This window comes from Diceros bicornis, chromosome 2 (genome assembly GCF_020826845.1).
Source record: "Diceros bicornis minor isolate mBicDic1 chromosome 2, mDicBic1.mat.cur, whole genome shotgun sequence".
Lineage (NCBI taxonomy): Eukaryota > Metazoa > Chordata > Mammalia > Perissodactyla > Rhinocerotidae > Diceros > Diceros bicornis.
In genome coordinates, this window is record NC_080741.1 from 22737865 (window position 1) to 22758161 (window position 20297).

Below are 20297 nucleotides of genomic sequence, written 5' to 3' on the forward strand. Positions count from 1 at the left end.
TTGCTACACTACACCTCTCCAAAACCATCCCCCCGGGGCCACGCAGCCAGGGAACCTTCCTGCTCCTCCGGCTGCCGCCTGCTGTGGTGCATCCTCACGCAAAGACCAGCTGCTGCCATCATTTAGCAGACCCAGGCCCTGGGCCAACCCCTCGTCCCCTCTGAGCTTAGTTCCCTCCTGTCTAAGAAGGGAGACACCATTGCCAGCACGGCCTCTTGAACAGAATCATTGTGAAGCACAAACCAGAAAATGTGTGCAGTGACTCTGAAAACTTTAAAGCGCTTTCCAAACATATGAGCACTTTCCCAAGAAACTCGAAGAATGTCAAGTAATTTGAAGATGAACACGTAGGCCCTTCGTTCTATATCACTCTGCTTCTTTACAATCCTCCGGGAACTCTGAAGTATAGGAAATCCCAACGGGGCCCACAGATCCACCAGCCATGGAAGACAGGCTCCGGAAGCACTTGGCAGCCGAATCTTTGTCTCAAATGAACAGAGACGCACCGTCGCTCTCCCACAGCCTCGCAACTCTTTGTCTCTGGAGCATTCAGTTCTAGGATTTGGAAAACATATTCTCTCCAAGTCTGCCCATAAATCTGCATTTTAAATGTTCTGTGGTCCATCATAAATAATTTACATAAATGGCCAGTTGGATGGAGCACAGCAGGATCCAAGAGGGAAAACAAAAGGCAGTAGCCACATTTAATATGACCAGTCAAGTGTCAGAGAATCATCAGACCATATGGAAAGGAACAGAGTCATCTCTATACAATTCCCTTCACCCTCTGTGCAAAACCATGATGGAGAGGGGCTGTGAATTATGGCATCTTCAGCTAATTTTACACGACAGATACAAATGATTTTATTTTTCCTAATTGTGGAAAATAATGAAATCTCCTTTCCCTCCTTCTATCCATGTCCTCTATCCAAAGGTTCTGCTAATTTAAAACATTTGGTGGAAAAATCATACTGCGACATTGTTCTTAAGAACAAAAATTCTCATCACTTGCAGTTTCACTCTCATATGCAGAAAAGAATATGAGCTTATCTTGCATGATGGCACAATGACAAAATGAGTTAATTACCATCTCATCGCAAGACGGATCTACTTGTCATAGGAACAGGAGCCATTATTTCACACAAAACAATGACCCAGATAAAAAGTAATGACTGTAAGCTGTAGCTGCCAGTGACACAGCTTCATCTTGGCCTAAGTGAATGGCAATTAACAAGTGTCACCACCATATATATAAATAGGGACCAAGCTATTCATTAAATATTTACTGAATGAACACAAATGGGTTTTAGCATATTTCTTCCCAGGAAGCTCCTGTGATCTACCTGTGTGACGACCGAAAAATTTACACATGTGTAAAATTCTGCCATCAGCTGGAATAGCTGTTGACCCTGTAGAGAGGCATCTGGGTCCCCTCTGCTCTTCGCACACAGAGATACTGTTTTCTCCAGAAATCACGTCCAACAACAGCAAAGAGGAACAGAGGGAAGAGGGCCCGGTCCCAACGTTTTGTCTCTCTTCTCCTGGTTGTCATGGCCACTTGCCTAGAAACTAAAGCCACAGACGGCACTGACAGCCAGAAATGCTGGATCCTTCCAGGTCCAACCATAGACAAACAGTGTGGGGACAAATGGTGGGGAAACCTCAACACACCTGGGATCTCCAAGGTGGGGAACTTTCCTTCCACCCTGCTGACTATGACCATGAACCACTTCTCTACGGAGAGGAACAGAGGTGACAGACTCTGGGATGCACATCTGGAGACAAACTCCCAGTCAGAAGTCTCAGGGCTGACCTAGTGTGCAAGTCTGTCTGGACCCGATAATTTTTATTTGAAAACCAGGGGTATGGCAGGGGCAGGACGGCACAGTGGGCTTTAACGTGTATACTTTTCAAAATGTGAAAAATAGAATTCTTAAACAAACATAGAACAAGCAGGTGTCAATGACTGACAACTAATTATTGAACAAACCATCAGGTCCTGATGTGTACACACATGCACACACACGTATCATGAGTATAGGAGAAAACAGTAGGATAAGAGTAAAAGTTAAATACAAAACTGGCTTGTCCTTCAGGACATAAAAACCATAACTCTGAGGTTATCTCCTTGTTGGACAGATGTCCATCTGCACTTCAGGCGCTATAGATACAGAGCATCTTAGTGCCCACTCATCAGGCTGCTGTCACCTTAAGACCTGATACGGGCACTACGCAACGGGTCAGTCATGCAATATCTGGTTTGGTTAAGACAAAAGCACGAAATCACATGTTTTCAAAAGAGCATATTTGATAGTATGGGCAGAGCCTCACACCCTCATCCTACCCACTTACCCCTCGAATATTCCAAGCATCCGAGTCTTAATTACAAAACCATTTCTAAAACTATATTTTCCCCAGTAGTCAGATCACGGGGTAAATTCCACCTCTAGAATGTCCCTACCCAAGTTTATTACAACATTTTATTTGCAACAATCCAGAGAAAATGGCCCTCTTTATATAGACATCAATGTGAGTTATAAACACCTGTGTTCTCAGGCTTTTCCATGTGTGAACAAAACTACTTTTTCCTGTTTCTTAAGTAATGATCTGACTTCTAACAGCAGAGAGAGAGTCTCCATCATCCTAGTAAAATTACCAGAAATTCTGACCCTAGAGGCCATCTGATTTCTAGGCTGTAGGTCTTAGCCCCCAGCATCCCTGAGTGGTTACTCCCAGGCCTTGAAGAGCCTGGACACTCAACAAATGTTGAAGGGAGGGAGGAGACAGGAAGGGAACAAAAAAAGAGTCATTGGGTGTTTCAAGCAACAATCTAATTATTTCATTCTTCTGCAAAACTCCTCTCAACAGCCTCCCATTGCTTTTACAGCTGAGTCCTGGCCCCTTCTCCCACCCCTCACACTCCTTTTCTTCCCAGAAGCTCATCTGATTTTCTTTTGATTCTCCTGCTCCCTCCTGCCTCAGGCCCTCACACATGCTGCTCCCTGCTTCTGGAGGGCACCCCAACCTGCCCCACGCAGCCCCATCACCAGACAATTCCCCCTCATCCTTTCTGTCTCAGGTGAGGCACCTCCCTGATGGCCAGATCACATGGAGTCCACTTGCTCCTCAGCCCTACTGCTTTCCTCTTGGTAATGCTCATCACACTCGTTCAGGGTCTGTCTTCTGGTTGTGAGGACATGAGAGCAGGGACCACGCCTATTCTGTTCTCTGTATCCAAGCAGCTAGTACTATTTCTGGCCCAAAGCTGATAGCTCAAAATTGACAATATTTATTAATGAATTCACTAATCACTAATTGACTGACTAGATCTCAAGCAAATCATAAGCACCTCTACAGGACGGGGAATTGTCAATTATTTTGGAAGACTGGGTAGGGGAGAACAAGATAAGAGTTAAGCAATGAATTTGGCCACAGTTTGGGCAAGACGTTCCTTCTACAGTAAACGTCATCATATTGAAACCCAAGTGGACCCTGCAATTAAGCAGGAAACCTCATACAGCATGAAGAGAAGTTCAAAACCAGACACATTTCTGGGCAGAAAATGAATCCCCTGCAACTAGGCAATTTTTCCCTGGTACAATCGCATGCCAGTGGCCACAGCACTCTGGCTTGCTCCCACACTAGGCAAGGAAGGGGGCTCATGGCAACCAAGACCCACAGGATGAGTGGAAGGTGGGATCTGGGGGGCTCACGCCAGATAGGGGGGTTGAGAGGAGTCTCGGCAGTGGGCCCACAGGCCTGTCAGCTGTTAATGCCACTCCAGCCCTAAAAGACAGGATTCAGGGTCCCACCAGCCTGGGACAGAGGGGGAAGCCACTTTATTTCAGAGTCAACTCCAGCCTGAGCGATGTGTGGGAGGGGGCTGCCCAAAGGTCCAGGTCAGAGGAGACGCTGGCTCCTGCCCGGCCTGTGGGGTGTGGCTGACCTGCCCTAAACCAGCCCCTCGCCTGCTCACTCAGGGGAATGCTCTGCGAGTCTGTTCAATCGTGTGCTGACTGCACAGCTCACCTTCTTAACAAACTCTGGGATGATTTTTTGGTCTGTCAGGTGGTCCAAAGAGGAACAGCAATCTAATTCCAAGATGTAGCCTTCATTGTGAAGATCAGTTTTCTGAGACCTAAAGAGAGAGGAAGGAACACACACAAAGATTAAGATTTTGCACAATACAAAAAAAAAAGAATCATTAGGCATTTAACTAAACCCCAAATTCTTTCCTGAAAGTAAATGTCAAAAAGCACTGCTGAAAAATAATTTATGGTAAACAACTCAAATAATATAGAGAGATCTACATCATGGAAAGACCTCCAAGACATACCATCAAGATAAACACATTATTACAGAATGACAGGTTTAGTACAATGTGGTTTATATGTGAAACAACACACACGCACACAGCCCCACATCCTTCAGTAATGTATATTTCCCAGTGGTTTCTACCTTCCAGGGCTTAGAAAAAGAACTAGTAAGACGCACACCAAACCAATCATAGCAGTTACCTCTGGGGATGGAGAGGATCTGTGTGGGACCCGGGACTGGGAGTGGAGGTGGTGATCACTTTTTCTGAAGAGAATTTATTCATATATCACTTAGAAAATTAATAATGAATTTTTAAATGACTTTTAAAGAGTTCAACTCTACAGAGGGCAATCTGGCAAAATCGATCAAAATTAAAGATGCATTAAAAAAAGGATGTAAGGCAACTGAAGTAGAAGTTCTGGGGAAGGAGTGGATGTGAAGGGTTGTCTGAGGTAAACACCTTCAGTCCTCCGGGCAGTGTGGAGGTGTCCAGCACGCCCCTGCCATCTCCCCACACAGTGGGTGGGGCTGCTTCCCCCTTTCCCACCATATGGACATGCACGTGATGCAACACTGCGTGCATTCAGGAGAACCAGAGGCAAGTGGTCGCCAGAAGGACATGCCACCACTTCATGCTGTTCCTTTGAGGGGCTCCTGTGTGAGACTAACGTGGGTCTGAGGAACTCCTGGATGCCATGTGGCTGTCCGAAACTGAAGGTGATTCCTTGGTCCAGGCAGGCATAAGGCAACAGGAAGTGAGACTACAGCTACGGGCCTACAGAGCATGCTCTCTCTTCATGGGGAGCAGGACTTAGAGACCAGGGCCCCGGGCTCTGTCTAGGGCTCACACCACATGCACAGCCACTGGCTGAGGGGGTGAGCAGGGCCCTCCCAGCCCACTGATGGGGAGCTCTACCAAAGAGGGACCCTGCCAGCCCCTGGGAGAGTAGGTGTGGCCAGAAAATTCTTAAAGTGGGCACTTTCACACTGAACTGAGACATATATATCCCACCAAAAAAAAAAAACAGTTTCCAAATGCATTTTTGTTATAATACCTTTTAAATGAATTTCTAAGATTCTTATATACCATTAAAAGCAATTTAGGGGCCGGCCCGGTGGCGCAAGCGGTTAAGTGCGCGTGCTCCGCTTCGGCGGCCCGGGGTTCGCAGGTTTGGATCCCGGGCGCACACCAATGTACCGCTTCTTAAGCCATGCTGTGGTGGCGTCCCATATAAAGTAAAGGAAGATGGGCATGGATGTTAGCTCAGGGCCAATCTTCCTCAAGAAAAAAGGGGAGGATTGGCATCAGATGTTAGCTCAGGGCTGGTCCTCCACACACACACACACACACACAAAAGGCAATTTATACTACCATTAACCATCTGGGTATGATTCATATGAAATTCCAAAGTGAAAAAATTAAAGAGGATTTGGTTTTCCCCAGGTGTGCACCTACAATTCAGTAAGCAAACGTCAACAGCATATTTTAATTTTATTTTTCCTTCTAACATTTCCCTTCCTTTACATTTTGAAATGTAAAAGAATAAACTAATTCCAAACTGGTCAAACTGGAATAAATTAATTCCAAAAGAATAAATCAATTCTGCACCCCAGCCCTCTTGCCTTAAAACTTCATCACAGACTAGACTCATGGTCTCATTTTTTCCCCACGTTCTCATCCTCCCCCCATAAACAAAAGACATATTAAGAAGAACTAAAGCAGAAGATTCCAGACTTTTGAAAGAGAAGACTTGGTCACGACATACTGTCATATGTATTGTGTGGGATCTAAACAACATAGACAGGCATGGGAGGAAGAGAGTTCCAAGATGTGAAACCCCAGCTGCTCTGCCACATGGAGACTAATGTCAGACTGCATGAGGTTATTTATAAATACCTATTGAGATTTTAAATGATTAGTTTGAAAAATAGTAATCATTTTAAATAAGTCAACACTGTACCCACTTGATAAACACCCACAAAATGAATGGAGGGAAGGAGAGTCTGTCTTTAAGCAACGCACAGCCCAGATTCATAAGGGATAAGCTTTAATACAGGATCTAATAACTGCCATCTTTGATTCCGGAACAAGAAGTTCTATAAGAAGAAAGGCAGCTTTGGTTCATTTCATCAGATAATTAACTTAGTTACATCTGAACTGAAAGGAGCACAAAAAATCAACAAAAGGAGGTATTATTATAAATTTTCTAGATGAAACATGCAAAATCACATCTCAGCCCATGGTCTCTTGGAAAAGCAAATTCAGATCATATTGGGGGAGCAGCTGAGCAACTAATAGGTCTTCCCTTGCCTTTAGGAATTACCTCTACAATCTGAAATGAAGAATGGCTGAAGGGGAGAAGAGGTGGCAAAGACCCCTGAATCCTCTGAGCATAGATGCTGGCTGCCCAAGCCTTGAAGTCAGCACTCTGTGAGGGTGCTGGGCCAGAGCTGGGAGGAGGGCACAGTCACACAGGAACCCTCCCCCTGCCACTGACCCCATGAAAAACAGCGTCAACTCCACAAGCAAAGGTTGGCTAGAGGGCAGCCAGAGGGAGTTTCTGAGCTCCTCAGCACTGGGGGCTGGGAGTAAACATGGTTGCCGTGGTGACCACACCCTAAGGTGACTCGCCATGATCTCCACCTCCTGGCGTCCATGCCTTTGCACAATCCCTCCCCTCTAGTGGGGGCAGGACCTGTGACTTGCTTCTAGTCAACAGAACATGGCAAAGGAGATGGGGTGTCACTCCCGTGATTATGTTACACTGGAAGACTCCATCTTAGCAGACTGGAGCTAGAGACCCCCCTTGTTGGCTTTGAAGAAGTAAGCTGCCATGTTGTGAGAGGACCATGTGGCCAGGAACTGTGGGCAGCCTCTGGCCAACAGTCAGCAAAAACCAGGAATCTCAGTCCTATATAACCGCAAGGAGATGAATTCTGCTGACAACCTAAGGGAGCATGGAAGCAGATCTTTCCTCTGATGGAAGCAGATCGAGCCTCTGAGGAGACCACAGGCCCCGCCACCACCTATAACACAGCCTGATGAGACCTGAAGCAGAGAATTCAAGTGAGCAACAAAAACTGTGAGATAATAAATGTGATGTTGTTTTGAGTCACTAAGGTTGTGGTAATTTATTACAGAGCACAGAAAACTAATACAGTTGCTGAGACATGGCAGCCTCAGGCTCAGAACAGGCCTCCCACTGGTAACCAGGTCGAGGCTCAGGCCCACAAGATCCAGTCAGACACCTGAGAGCAACCTCTGACAGGTGATGAGTGTTCTGTGTCGCTGAGGGCAAGGACCACCCTGAAATAGAGAAGCAGGTATCCCATAGAAGTGGCTCCAGGGGCCATGGCCTGGCCCGCCCAGGGATCACAGCATGAGGGGATAGATATTCTGCAGTGATCAAGTGCCTGAGGAAAAAGTATTAAGCTGAAACTCTAGGCCAAGTAGGCATTTGCCCTCCAGTGGGGGAGGGGAGACACCTCTTATGTTTCCCCAAAGGCCACGTCCTTGTGTCATCCTGGAAAAGGGTATGGGAAACCACCAAACTTCCCCTGGACTGAAGCCCAGATGGCTTCCACTTCTTAAAAGGACAGAGAGATCTGGGTTTAAATAATAACAAAAAAGAGGGACACAGAATGCATTTCTGGAGACGTAGGATTAACTACCAGCAATTTCCCTTATCTGGAAATTAACACCGAATACTCTGAGGTTAAATGTAGGCACTCTGAGAAGAGTATTGCTAACAACGAAATATACTTCCCCATCTCCCTCCATCCCCTACTCCATAATTTCCTCTAGATTTATTAGTCAGAGGCTATAGATTCTAAAGCTAACTAGAGGTGTGTCATTTACAAGCTGCGTGCCTTTGGACAATTTATTTAAACTTTCTGTGCGTCAGTTTCTTTCACTGTCAAATGGGAATATTATGAGTAGCTCTCTCTTAGCATCATTTTAAGGATTAAATAAGACAAAAGCATGTGAAGCCCTTGGCACAGCGTGTGGCATGAGGTTCAAGCTCAACAATATGAGCTGCCGTGGGCCTATTACCACCGTCTGTAACTGCCTTCTTTACTTTGCCTCCCTAGCACTCTTCACACTTCATAATTATTCATTCAATAAATACTGACCACACTACTACTATGCGCCAGACACTCTTCTTTAGCACACCTCAACAGACAGAAGAGACAAAATCTCTGCCCTCACAGCATTTACAATCCGTTGGAGAGGGACAGGCAATAAACAGTAAACATACACGAGCACATAAGAGAGTATTTTCAACAGTGGTAAGTGGAAAGAGAAAAAGAAACAGAGCAAGGTGAGGAGAAACAGGAGTGTGCGGGGGGAGCCTCCGTTTTAATGAGAGTGGTCAGGGCAGCCTCCTTGATGAGGTGACATTTGGAATAAAGATGGATGGGAGGTGAGGGAGTTGGCCATGCTGATATCCAGGACGAGAGCTTCCAGGCAGAGGAAGAGCCAGTGCAAAGGCCTTAAGCTGAGATCATGCAGAGGCCTCGTGGCTGGAGCTCAGAGAACAAAGACAGAGGAGGAAGAGGGGACCAGGTCAGAGAACCAATGGGGAGCTAGATAATGGAGACCTGCTGGCCACAGTGACGACTGTCGCTTTTACTCAGAGTGACAGAGGAAGTCCTTGGAGGGTGTGGAACAGAGAAGTGACACAATCTGATTTATTTTAAAAGAATCCCTCTGGCTGTAGGAGGCAGCTAAGAGACTAACTCGGTATCCAGGAGAGGGATGATGGTAACTCAAAGTGGGTTGGTGGCAGTGCAGCTGTGGTGAGAAGTGCTGGATTCTGGATGCATTTTCAAGGTAGAACCTTCAAGACGTCCTTATGGACAGGCTGTGGGGTGGGGAAGGAAGAAAGCAGAGGAGGATGACTCTAAGGATTTTTGCCCCAGCAACTGGGAGAATGGATGAAGTTGCCACAACCATGATAGGGAAGACAGTGGGTGGCACAGACTCGGGAGGAAGATCAACAATTCAGTTTCAGATGTGCTGAATCTGACATATCCAGCAGACATCAAGTAGAGATGTTTGGCAGACAGTTTAATATATACTTGAGTCAGGACTTCAGGAGTGGGGCTGGAGATGTAAATTTGGGAGCCATCAGCTGCCAGCTGTATTTAAAGCAGGAGACTGGATGAGATCTCATTTAACATAGAGAGAAGAGTCAACGACTGAGCTCTGGGACCCTCCACCACAAAGAGGCTGGGGAGAAGAGAGGAGAAAGCAGCAAAGGAAGGAAGAAACCCAAGAGCACACACTGCCCTGAAGGCCAAACCAAGGAAGTGTGTGGAGGAAGAGAGTACGAGCCACTCTGCCAACGTCTCCAACTGACAACTTCATAACCTTCTCTTCAATTTACTCATCCTCTTGAAATCCCCAGGGGAATTGGATTTAATCCACCCTAAGGAAACAGGTGTGAAGAAATCTGTTTATATTTAATATATGAGTATCCTGTGACATGGGCCAATTGTCAAATTAATCTGTCAATTTGGGTTCTGAATGGCTTGGCCCCTTGATAAAAAACCATCTTTGTGCTGCTGGGCCATTTCTCAGAAACAGCCTAGGGGAAAATTAACTAAAAAGAGCTCTGACCCATCTCACATCTGTGGCCCCCGCTTGTAGACAGCATTGGAGAGCTGGGAGGAGTTTACTTCCAGCCATTCCAAAGGGATTTTTTGAAAGGAAGAGGGAATAAAAGGATATCACTGAGCAGAGATGTGATGTCCTGAAAGCCAAGAACGAGTAAGACAAAATGAATTCAAATTCTTAAGAGTGTAGCCACGTAGTGTTAACCAGACACATAAACACAGTGGTCCTGACTGCTTAAGACTGGAGAAGCCACTAAGACATCCCAGCCCAGCTAAGTTTTAAAAACCCATCATAACATGACAACTAATGCATTGTGGTACCCTGTTTTGGGTTCTGGAACTGAAAAGGGACATTAATAGAAAAACTGATAAAATCCAAATAAAACCCACAATTTAGTTAATAGTAATGTACCAATGCCAATTGCTTAGTTTTGACAAATGTACCATTGTAATGTAAAATATTAATGATGGTGGAAACTCAATGAAGGGTATATGGAAATTGTCTGTATTTTCTTTGTAGCTTTTCTGTTAAATCTAAAATTATTCCAAAATAAAATTTATTTCAAAAAAAGAAAGAAAGAATGCCATCATATACTTTGGGGGATTTGTGTGTTTGTTTTGATTCTGTAATATTTATTCTCAGAGTCATTGTTTCTAGTCCTAAAGTACACCGGCACCCCTGCCTGACTATACTTCTTATATAAGAGGCCCCTTAAATCACATGAGGCAATGACTGAAATAACTGGGTCTGGGGGAGAAAAGAATCATCTCCTTTGACATGCCCCAACTTTAGGCACTGGAACAATCCCACACACAAACCTTGGGCTCTGTGAATCAGGCAGGGTTTCCCACAGGGTAGGCATTCTCAGCCCTGGCTGCGTTCAACCTTGGAGTCACTTGGGAAGCTCTCAGAAATTCTGATGTAATTGGTATGAGGTATGGCCTGGGCAGAGGGCCTTTGGAAACTCCCCGCTGATTCTAACGTGCTGTCAGAGTGGAGAAGCACTGCCTAGGTGGGGTGTCTTGTAACTGCCACTCTGATTTTCCTTGAGAGATAACTGAACAAGTCTCTGGAAAAGAGAAAACAGAGAGAACGACTTGTAGAGAGAAGTCATGTAGATTCCTATACCCTCAAAAGAAGACAAACCTCCAAGAAAAAGGAAGAGATAAAAGAAATATAAGGATGGGGACCTTTCTCTATCTGTGCCTCTTTTGGTCAAAAAAACTCAAAAGTACTTCCAACTTATTTTCATTTTTTACTGTGGTAAAATATATACAACATAACATTTACTGCTTTAATCATTTCTAAGTGTACATTCAGTGTCATGAAGTATATTCATGACCTTCACCACTATCCATTTCCAGAACTTTTTCATCACCCCAAACAATCCTTGCTTCTTTGACACCTTACATTGGGACTTGGGCCAAAACTGAATGAGAACAAGCAGAAAAACTTAAATAAATGCTTGTCAAACAAACACATAAAAGCAGATTTAGACACTGAGCATCTGTGCACAAACCTTTCCTAACTGGAGGAGGGCAAAGAGCCCACGTGCTAAAGTACCTCAGATGTCAACACATCTGGCCATAGATGTCAGAGTTGTTTAAGACCATAATAAAAGACCACCTATTCTGTGTCACACTGACCTCATTACTCATACACAAACATTGACTGTAATAACAACTTGGCATAAACTCAGAGCCGTACCCAGGGATCCTCACTCATTACAACTATCACGTCTGCCAAGGGTTGTGTGGTCATTCCCCAGGCAGCCAGAGGGTCAGAAGGTCAAACCAAGGGCTGCAAACTTGAAGGTCCACAAACAATGATTGAAAGAGGATATTTTTTGACCAAAATACATAATCTAGACACTTTGTTCTCATATAAAAGATATAGGATGGTCTTCATGTGCACCAAGAAATATGCTCTCTCCTATTTTCCTTCAAACACGGGGTCCTGTCAGATGCCCTTTCACATTCCCACTGGCTACAGGGAAACTTGTCTCCAGCATGAGCAAGTCACAGTGCAGGGGTGTTGTTAAAGCACCATGTCATTACAGTACTGGGGAGACAATGGGAACAGTAAAAACCATGGTAAGTTGGGCCGTTTCTATTCCAACCACTACTAGGAATTCCAGGCCAGGGTTGCCAAATCTTCTAACTTTTTTAAAGAAGTCATTCAAGAGTTTTTATGTCAACCGTAACTGTCAAATTGGGGCTCCAACCAATGTTTTTTAATGTTCTGTAGGCCAACATGTTTGGGATTGAATTTGACCTCTGAGGCACCAGTCTCTCACCTCTGGGTTATATACACAAAGCTCCAATGTGAGCCACGGAAGGCTGGATGCCAGGCAAGAGATAAGAGAGAACAGACTATCTAATTGTATCATAATCAGAATAACTAACCCATAAACCCAACCCAGATATTTCATTCCTTGTAGTGACTCAGCAGATTCTCCCCTTCGGTGCTCCTGCAACCCATCCAGGCCACAGCCAGTACATTTACACAGCCCCTGTCTGCTCTCACAGTGGCCGGGACATAACCCTTTCCTAAGCCATTAAAATAACATGTTTGCAAGCAAAGACTGTAACACTTATGAGCGCTTGAAATATTCAAAATTATCGCAGGCAAGAAGTTAATCCTCAAATTATTCCGACGAAATGCCAAGCAGTAAGTTGAATACCCATTTTGGTCTCATGGATAGATCTGAAGTCAGGCTACTAAAAAACAAATGCTGTTGAAAAACTATCATAAACTATACTTTTAAATAATAAACATGTAACAGATCTCATTTCAACTCATAAATGCCTGAGATAGCTTCAAAGACCAAGAGTTTAAACATCTTCTTTTTCCCAGGACACAAAGCATAGTTTGAACTTGAGTTATGAAAAGAAAGGAGAGAGAATGTGCAGTTCATCAATAGGGCTATTTTTGCTTCATTTAGGAATAATCAGAAAGAAATGGTGACAAACACAAACTTAGATTACTAGGCCCTTCTCCAACTAGAAAAAAAAAATGACAGAATGTCAGTTGACAGGAACAAATTCTCTATCTCTGGGAAACAGGAAGGAATTTTAAGATATTTCCCCAAGGCAACACCAGGCTCAAGCAGAATGATCAGAATGGCTTTTTCTCAAGGAGTAGTAGGGATGGAAATGAGCTACAGATCTGAAAAAGATTTGTCAATGAAAGAAAAAGAAGGCTTTTTCTAGTTTCATCAGCTTATGTAAAACTAATGACAATAAAAAAATCTATTTATTCACTCATCTATTCATCCTCTTCTTGGCCACTGACCACATACAAGGCATTGAGCTAGATCCTGCCCTTAAGAAACTTATCGTCTAAAGAAAGATAAACTATATATAAACAAAAGTGCAATGAGAGTTCAGTTATTTCCATTGTCAGGGATCAGGGAAATTTTTAACACGCAAGGAGCACATAAGCTGAGTCTTTGAAGCTGTGTGGAAATTAGTCACGGGACAATGGAGAAAAGGGCATTCCAGGCACCAAGAACAGAAATTAGAAAGGATCTAGATGAAAAAAAGCATGAGTTATATGATGGAAATAATAAACAGGTCAGTTTGGTAAAAGATACGCAAAGGTGAAGGTTGCTTATCATAGTTCAGCTGCATCAGTAAACACGAGCCTAAGGAATATCTGGATCAATTCACTGTTAGAAGGAATCCGTGCTCGCGGGCTCTGCGGTGGCCAGAGCAGAAAAGGGAGAAACGAGGTTGGAAAGAAAGGATGGGTGAGTGTCGCTACAGGGTGGGACTGGCCTTCATTTTGAGGTAAATGGAGTCATGGATGGTCTTCGATACAAGAAGATACCAAAATACAGATTTTAGGAAGATTAAGCAAGCAGCATTGTGTGTGATGTAGGAAGAGGGGGAAATATTTAGGAAAGCAGAAACAAGAGCTGAGCTTGTTGTAGAGGGAGTGGATGGATGGGGGAGAGATTTTAGGTATTTCTTATTGCTGCAACTGGTGGTGATTGGGGTAGGGGTGGAATAAACTGCTGCTTCCCAAAGCTGCTCTCAGAACAATGGGGAAAAGATTTCCAATAACTTTTATGACCTCCTCTTTGCAAAATGAACTGAATCTACAAAAAAAATGAGGCTGCCGGAGTCAAAGTTCTCCTTAAGACTGAAGCTTAAAAAATACTTGAGGGAAAAAAAGCCAGGTAAACAAATCCCGGTGAATCTTTAAATAAAACACCTTGTTATAGAGTCCATCAGGGGAGTTCTGAAGTAGGAAGTAGAAAGAAGGAGAATTAATCCATAGAGGGGTCACTGCCGTTTCTTCTGATTTTCCCTTCCTCTTTCACCAACAGACATTCACCACTTCTGTTGATAAGGGTTTAGTATCACCAGGAACATTCCGGAAATGATGGGGAGAGATGTGCAAATGATACCCTAACCACATGCTCTCTCAGGGAGCTGTGTACCGCCAAGAGGGTGCAGGTCACCAGGGGCATCTAACTACCCAAGCTACTATTTATTCTAGAGAAGTCTTGCCACATCCTGTCTTGCTGTTTACAGTTAGAGCCAGCTCCCTGGTAGATAAACCATCAGCTACTGCGCAACACAAGGAGTTCACCATTAACCTTAAAGGGCAAGAGGAAAACAAACTTTACCCCAGTGATCCCTGTATAATGTAGCTGTGAAAGAATTTCCACCCCCACCAACCTGGACTACAGAAAAGAGGAGAACAACCACAAGAAATGGGATTTGGGGCAGGGGCCTGTTTTCTCCGGATCCTGCAAGGCTCCTCATTTACTTTAAAAGATATGGGAAAAACTAATACTTGTGAAAATGCATAATTAATCATATTTTATCACAAACATAACAGTGAATAAAAGCAGGTCTGCCTGATATTTACTAGTCATATTACCTGCAAATGAAAATAATGATAATAGCTACAGACATGAAAGCTCTTCATAAGACTCTCTCACGGGCCATGTCTGTTGAGTGACAAGAAGTCTCTTCTCTATCTACATTTAACGCACATGTTCCAAATTAAACTTTGCTTATTGTTTCCTTCTTTTCTAGATCTTCCTACCTGTACCCTCTAACTAGCTGAGTCAGATGATGGAAATGTTCTATGTCTGCACGACCCAATACAGTAGCCACTATGCACATGTTACTACCAAGCACCTAAAATGCGGCTAGTGCAACTGAGGGACTGAATTTTAAATTTTATTTAATTTTAATTAATTTAAATTTAAATTGCTACATGTGGCTACCTAATAGGAAAGCACAGCTTAACCCTGTTCTCAAACTTTAATGTGCACATAGATCACCTGGGATCTAGTTAAAATTAAGATTCTGATTCAGCAGGTCTGGGGGGCCTGGGAATCTGCATTTCTAAGGAGCTCCCAGGTGATGCTGCTCATGCCTGGACCACACTTTGAGTAGCAAGACTCTAACTGCTTCAGGAACCATCAGTGTGACCCAGAAGCTTCGTGGACCAGTGGTCTCCAAATTTCTTCATCACACACCCCATCAGTAAGACTCCTGAGGACTACTGTACCAACATCTTACATATGTTATAAAACAATACACACAAAACAGAAATTTTGAAAGATGAGAAACAGGTGAAATCAGCAATATCTTAAAATTATAATCACATAAGTTCATATTATTAATAACTAATATTTCAAGACATAATATACACTTGAGATAAGATTCACTGTTAACAATAGTGGAAGTAAATTCACATTTCAAAATGTCTTCGTGATGAGTCCAAATCTCCTTGGCCATCTTCTGTCAGATATGAATAGGTGGGCATTGCATCAGTGTGGCCATTTCTCTGCGTGTGTGGGGGGGGGGGGGCGGGGGGGAGAGAGAGAGAGAGAAAGACAGAGATAGAGACAGAGACAGAGAAAAGCAGAGAGAAAGAAGGATTTTACTTTTACATTACTGGTATTCTCCTCAATCTGCAATCACTTTACAGGAATTTTTTAAGCCATGTGTATATTTTGTGAGGGTTACTTTACTTAAAACTACAAAAAATAATCTACAAATCTACTTCACTGAGTTCTCAGTGGAAAGTGTTCCTCTGAACCCAAGCTCCGTCAGGACCCATCCCGCTCCATATAGGCAGGTGACCTCTGACACCTGCACCCAGCCAGGGCACCACCTCCAAACTGAATGTTAACTATTAGTAATGCACAATTTCTCTCCTAATTTTTCAATATAAATAAATACACATAGAAGCTTCAGTTCTCCTTCAACATGGATATGTCTACCCCACTTTGGTAACCACTGGTCTAGATAGTATAGAGAATTTTCAGAATGATCAAGCTCTAAAATAAAAATTTAGTTCCAACAATAATATTGAATTCTATGTTCTTGAAAACACATGGTGGAACTTCTTCTCAAATTAGTATGAAAATGTAATTACAATTTCAACAGGGTTTACTGGGAACTACAGAAAAATCACTTTAGACTTTATTTGGAAAAATCAACGTGCAAAAGTTGCCAAGATCCTGAAAAAGAAGAACAGTGCCCTATTTGATATTAATATACACTACAAATTTAGTGTAATCAAAATAGCATGGTATTAGCACATAAATCAATAAATAGATCAAATGAACAATAAAGAATCAGGAATAGATTAGGATATACATATAGAAATCCAACCTATAATAGCAATGGCATTTAATTCAGTGGCAAAGTTAGGTTAATGTAATAAATGCTGTTGGCAAAGGTAGTTATCTAGAAGAAAATAAAGTTAGACCCCTACCTCACACCCTAACTCTAACCCAGTGGTTCTCAACGGGGGGCAGTTTTGCCTGTCAAGGGACATTTGGTCATGTCTGGAGACATTTTTGATTGTCATAACTGCAGGGTGGGGAAAGGGGGTGTTTGCTACTGGCATCTAGTGGGTAGACACCAGGGATACTGCTAAATATTCTACAATGCACAGGACATTCTCCACACAAAGACTTATCTGGCCCCAAATGTCAACATTTGAGAAACTATGTAGGTTGAGAAATCCTACCCTAACCCTAATCCTAACCCTAATGGGTAAAAAATTAAGGAGGAACAGTTTTAGAAGCAGACAGATCCTGATGTGAATCCTGGTTCCTCCACTCATCAACAGTGTGACTCTGGCCAAGTCACCACTCTGAGACTCATTTTCTTCATCATGGCTTCCAAGATCAAAAACGTATATCGTGAAGCAATGAGCAAGGACTCTGCCAGCCACAGCAACAAATAAATGGTAGCTATTCTGACCATTACCATAAATGATAAAGCATATTAAGACGTGCCTGCAAACATATAAATGTTCTTCATAAGAAAAGTGGGCTTTTTGTTCCTAGTAAGATCCAGGTTGCATGAAAGAGCCATTTTGGGGACTTCAACTATAGAAGTTTGAGAATGAAAATTTCAACAAGTTAGGTATGTTATAAATATCCCTAGAGCAGGGATGGTGCTCATCTCATTCTCTCTAACAAAGGCTACTACCTCAGAAGACAAAGACACCTAATAATATATTTTGATTTTGTTTTTAAGGGGCAGAGGGAAAATAATGCACTAATGGGCTTAGAACCATCATTTACATAGAACTGTTTAGCGCAGAAACTGACAAGATCCAGCCAGCCTGCTGAATGGATCCATCTGGGGGTCCCAAATGGTTTGGAGTGGCAGCCCTATGTCCTGAAACCAGTTCGTGGATAACCAGGCCTCTGGTCCCATAGTCTACTATGGGGATGGGGGATGCTGAAAAGCCCAGAGGATTCTGGGAATTCTCTGAGGAGCCTTCAGTAAGCTCCAGGGCTGAAGATGGTGTACGTCTGAGCCATGAGCCTCAAGATGGAACTTAAGCCCCATACCCCCCACAGACTCCCACTCACCTACCTCACATTTCAGTACTGAGAAGTACTAATAACTTCTTCAGCCTAATTTTCCTAGGATATAAAACGGGAGGTGGGGAATAAGGGACAATAATGGTACCTCTCAGCTACAAAATAGAATAAGTCTAAAACCTCCACTGAACACATACTAATATTTTCAACAAATATTAACAACAAAAACAACCATCATGAGGACATAGTGAGAATAAATTATAACACTTAACACATACAGGAATGAAGTAAAATGTTCTCAGACCCTCAGAAAACAGGTGTTGTATGAATACGAGTTACTAATTTGGTTTTTGAAGTCTTTGTAGCCATTTTAAGTTCCAACTCTTGGTCGATGAATAGGAAGCAAATGAAATGACGTACTCCACTAAATCATATTTATAGCATTTACCTCTTTGTAAAATGGTTCCATCTTTCAACCATTTAAAAAATTATAGAAAACAGCTAGATAGATTATAGAGATAATCATTATATCAAAATCTCATGAACACTGAAATCACTAATAATGTACTTACATGGACATGAAAGTTATTTCTCACCTGCTGCTGCATTCATAGCTAAAAATGCTCAATTCAATTAGTACCAGTCTTTTCCAGGACCCATCACCAGTAACGCTCAGCATATCCTTCTCAGCTTGAAAAACACACACAATCTAAGCTACCTCTGATTGACAAATAAGAGAAAAGACAAAAAAGACTTTGCCAGAAATATTTAAAGTAAGACAATCTGAGTTCCTAAATTTAATATGGGACAGGCATATAAATATGAAAATCTAAAACTTCAGTAAAATTATTTTGCAACTAAATTACCTACATTGTATGCACATGACCCTCAAAACAGTAAGTGTCCCTATAGACCACCTGCAATGCCACAGAATAAATCTTCCTAGAGAGTCCATTTTTACTTAAAGATTGTGTGTACGTGTGGGAAGAGGGAGACTTCATTTATTTATTTTAAAACAAATACAGACATTTCATGGCACTGTAGTCATTGCATAAGTTTTAAGATCAACAAGAAATTTCAAAGAAATTTAGTGCTTGTGCTTCTGTGTTTTGGGTACCTGCTCCCTGTTCTCTGCCATTCCAAACGACTTCTGGGAAAGACTGGAAATCACTAGTATGCTAATTCTCTCTCTCAGAGGAGACAAAAAACAAATAAAAAATAAAACGTGGAGAAAGACACAGGCAATCAAGGACAGCTATAAAACAGGAGGGACAATAAGCTTTCTCATGAACAATGCACGTCTCTCTCGCTCTCTCCACTGGGATAAAGGCCAACACTTTGGAGGGAGAGAGTAAGGGTATCTAGGCAAGCCATTTAGGGGTGTGGATTGGAAAAAACTCTCTTCCCCCAGGAGAATGTGGCTTTACACCGGCATATTAGATTGGAAAGTGCAAACACAATAATTAACAGTGAATCCTGAAACTTCAACACGCCAGAAAAGGGTGTCACTCCAGAGTGAGACGGGAAATAGGAGGAATACATTAAGGTAGGCTTCGTTGATGCTGGACAGCTCCGTGGGGGTAAGGTGGCAGCCCAGGAGAGCTAATCAAGTTCTGCAAACACCTCGGGAAGCCTGAGAAAACTGATGAAGATGATACCCCGCCAGTAACAACGGGCTGCTGCAAGCACAGAGTGGGGGCCCTTCCTCTATCTGAATCCAAAATAACGACCTCCATGCTAAACAAACACCTTATTCCCTGCTCTGATTTAAGAAGAGAACTTGAATCCACTTTCCTCAATTTCTGCTCCCTGGGAATAAACCAGCTGCTGCAGTTTCTCCACCACAGTAACACATGTCAATCACTGCTAGGCCCCGCATTACTTCTCCTCCCCACGTGTGATTCCAACAATCAGCATGCTCCAGGGCTGAACCCCGGCCTCATGTGTGAGCATTTTCTAGGGCACACCCCAGTAGGCACTACCACCCCCTGTGTATTTCGTTTAATTATGAAACCTCTTTCTAGAAACCCTATAATTCTCCCAAGAGTCAAAGTAATTGGTAGAAATTAGACATGAAGAGATGCAAGGCCACTTAAAGAGGACACTTCTGACTATAATTTTTAAAAGAATTTTCTTTTTAGTTCCAACATAATCTTGTACTTTCCCAATTTTGCCCTTTCCAAATGCCAAAGAAAATGTTCATGTTATCTTGTGGGCTATAAAAAAGGCAATGTAATGCATTTGTACTCCACTTAAGGTTCACAAAGATCTCCATTCTTTTGAAGGCCATCCTTTGGATATTTTTTAAAAAGAAAAAAAAAAAAGAGTGAAAATAACGTACATTATACCCTTGTGGCAAATCACTGTTATTTGGGCAACGAAAGGAACTTCTGCATATCTGAGAGTGTGTGTGTGTGCGTGTGTGTTCCAGTACTTGGGGTCCATGCTGTATGGCTGCATTATCAAGATGCACTTTTGGTACTGGTAAATATGTAAACCAAAGACAGATCTATCTTGCAATGAATTTATGGTCCTTTAGTGAATGAT

At 42.9% G+C, this 20297-nt stretch overlaps 1 protein-coding gene across 3 annotated transcripts in view; it reads right to left on the minus strand.

Annotated features, from left to right (window-relative positions):
• RFTN1 (raftlin, lipid raft linker 1) overlaps positions 1-20297 on the minus strand; it is a 200834-nt gene that overhangs the window by 88611 nt on the left and 91926 nt on the right. For all 3 annotated transcript variants that reach the window (XM_058553634.1, XM_058553614.1, XM_058553624.1), the window contains one exon: positions 4030-4138. In XM_058553634.1, coding sequence (XP_058409617.1) covers positions 4030-4138 — 109 coding nt within the window. The remainder of the gene's footprint in view (positions 1-4029; positions 4139-20297) is intronic.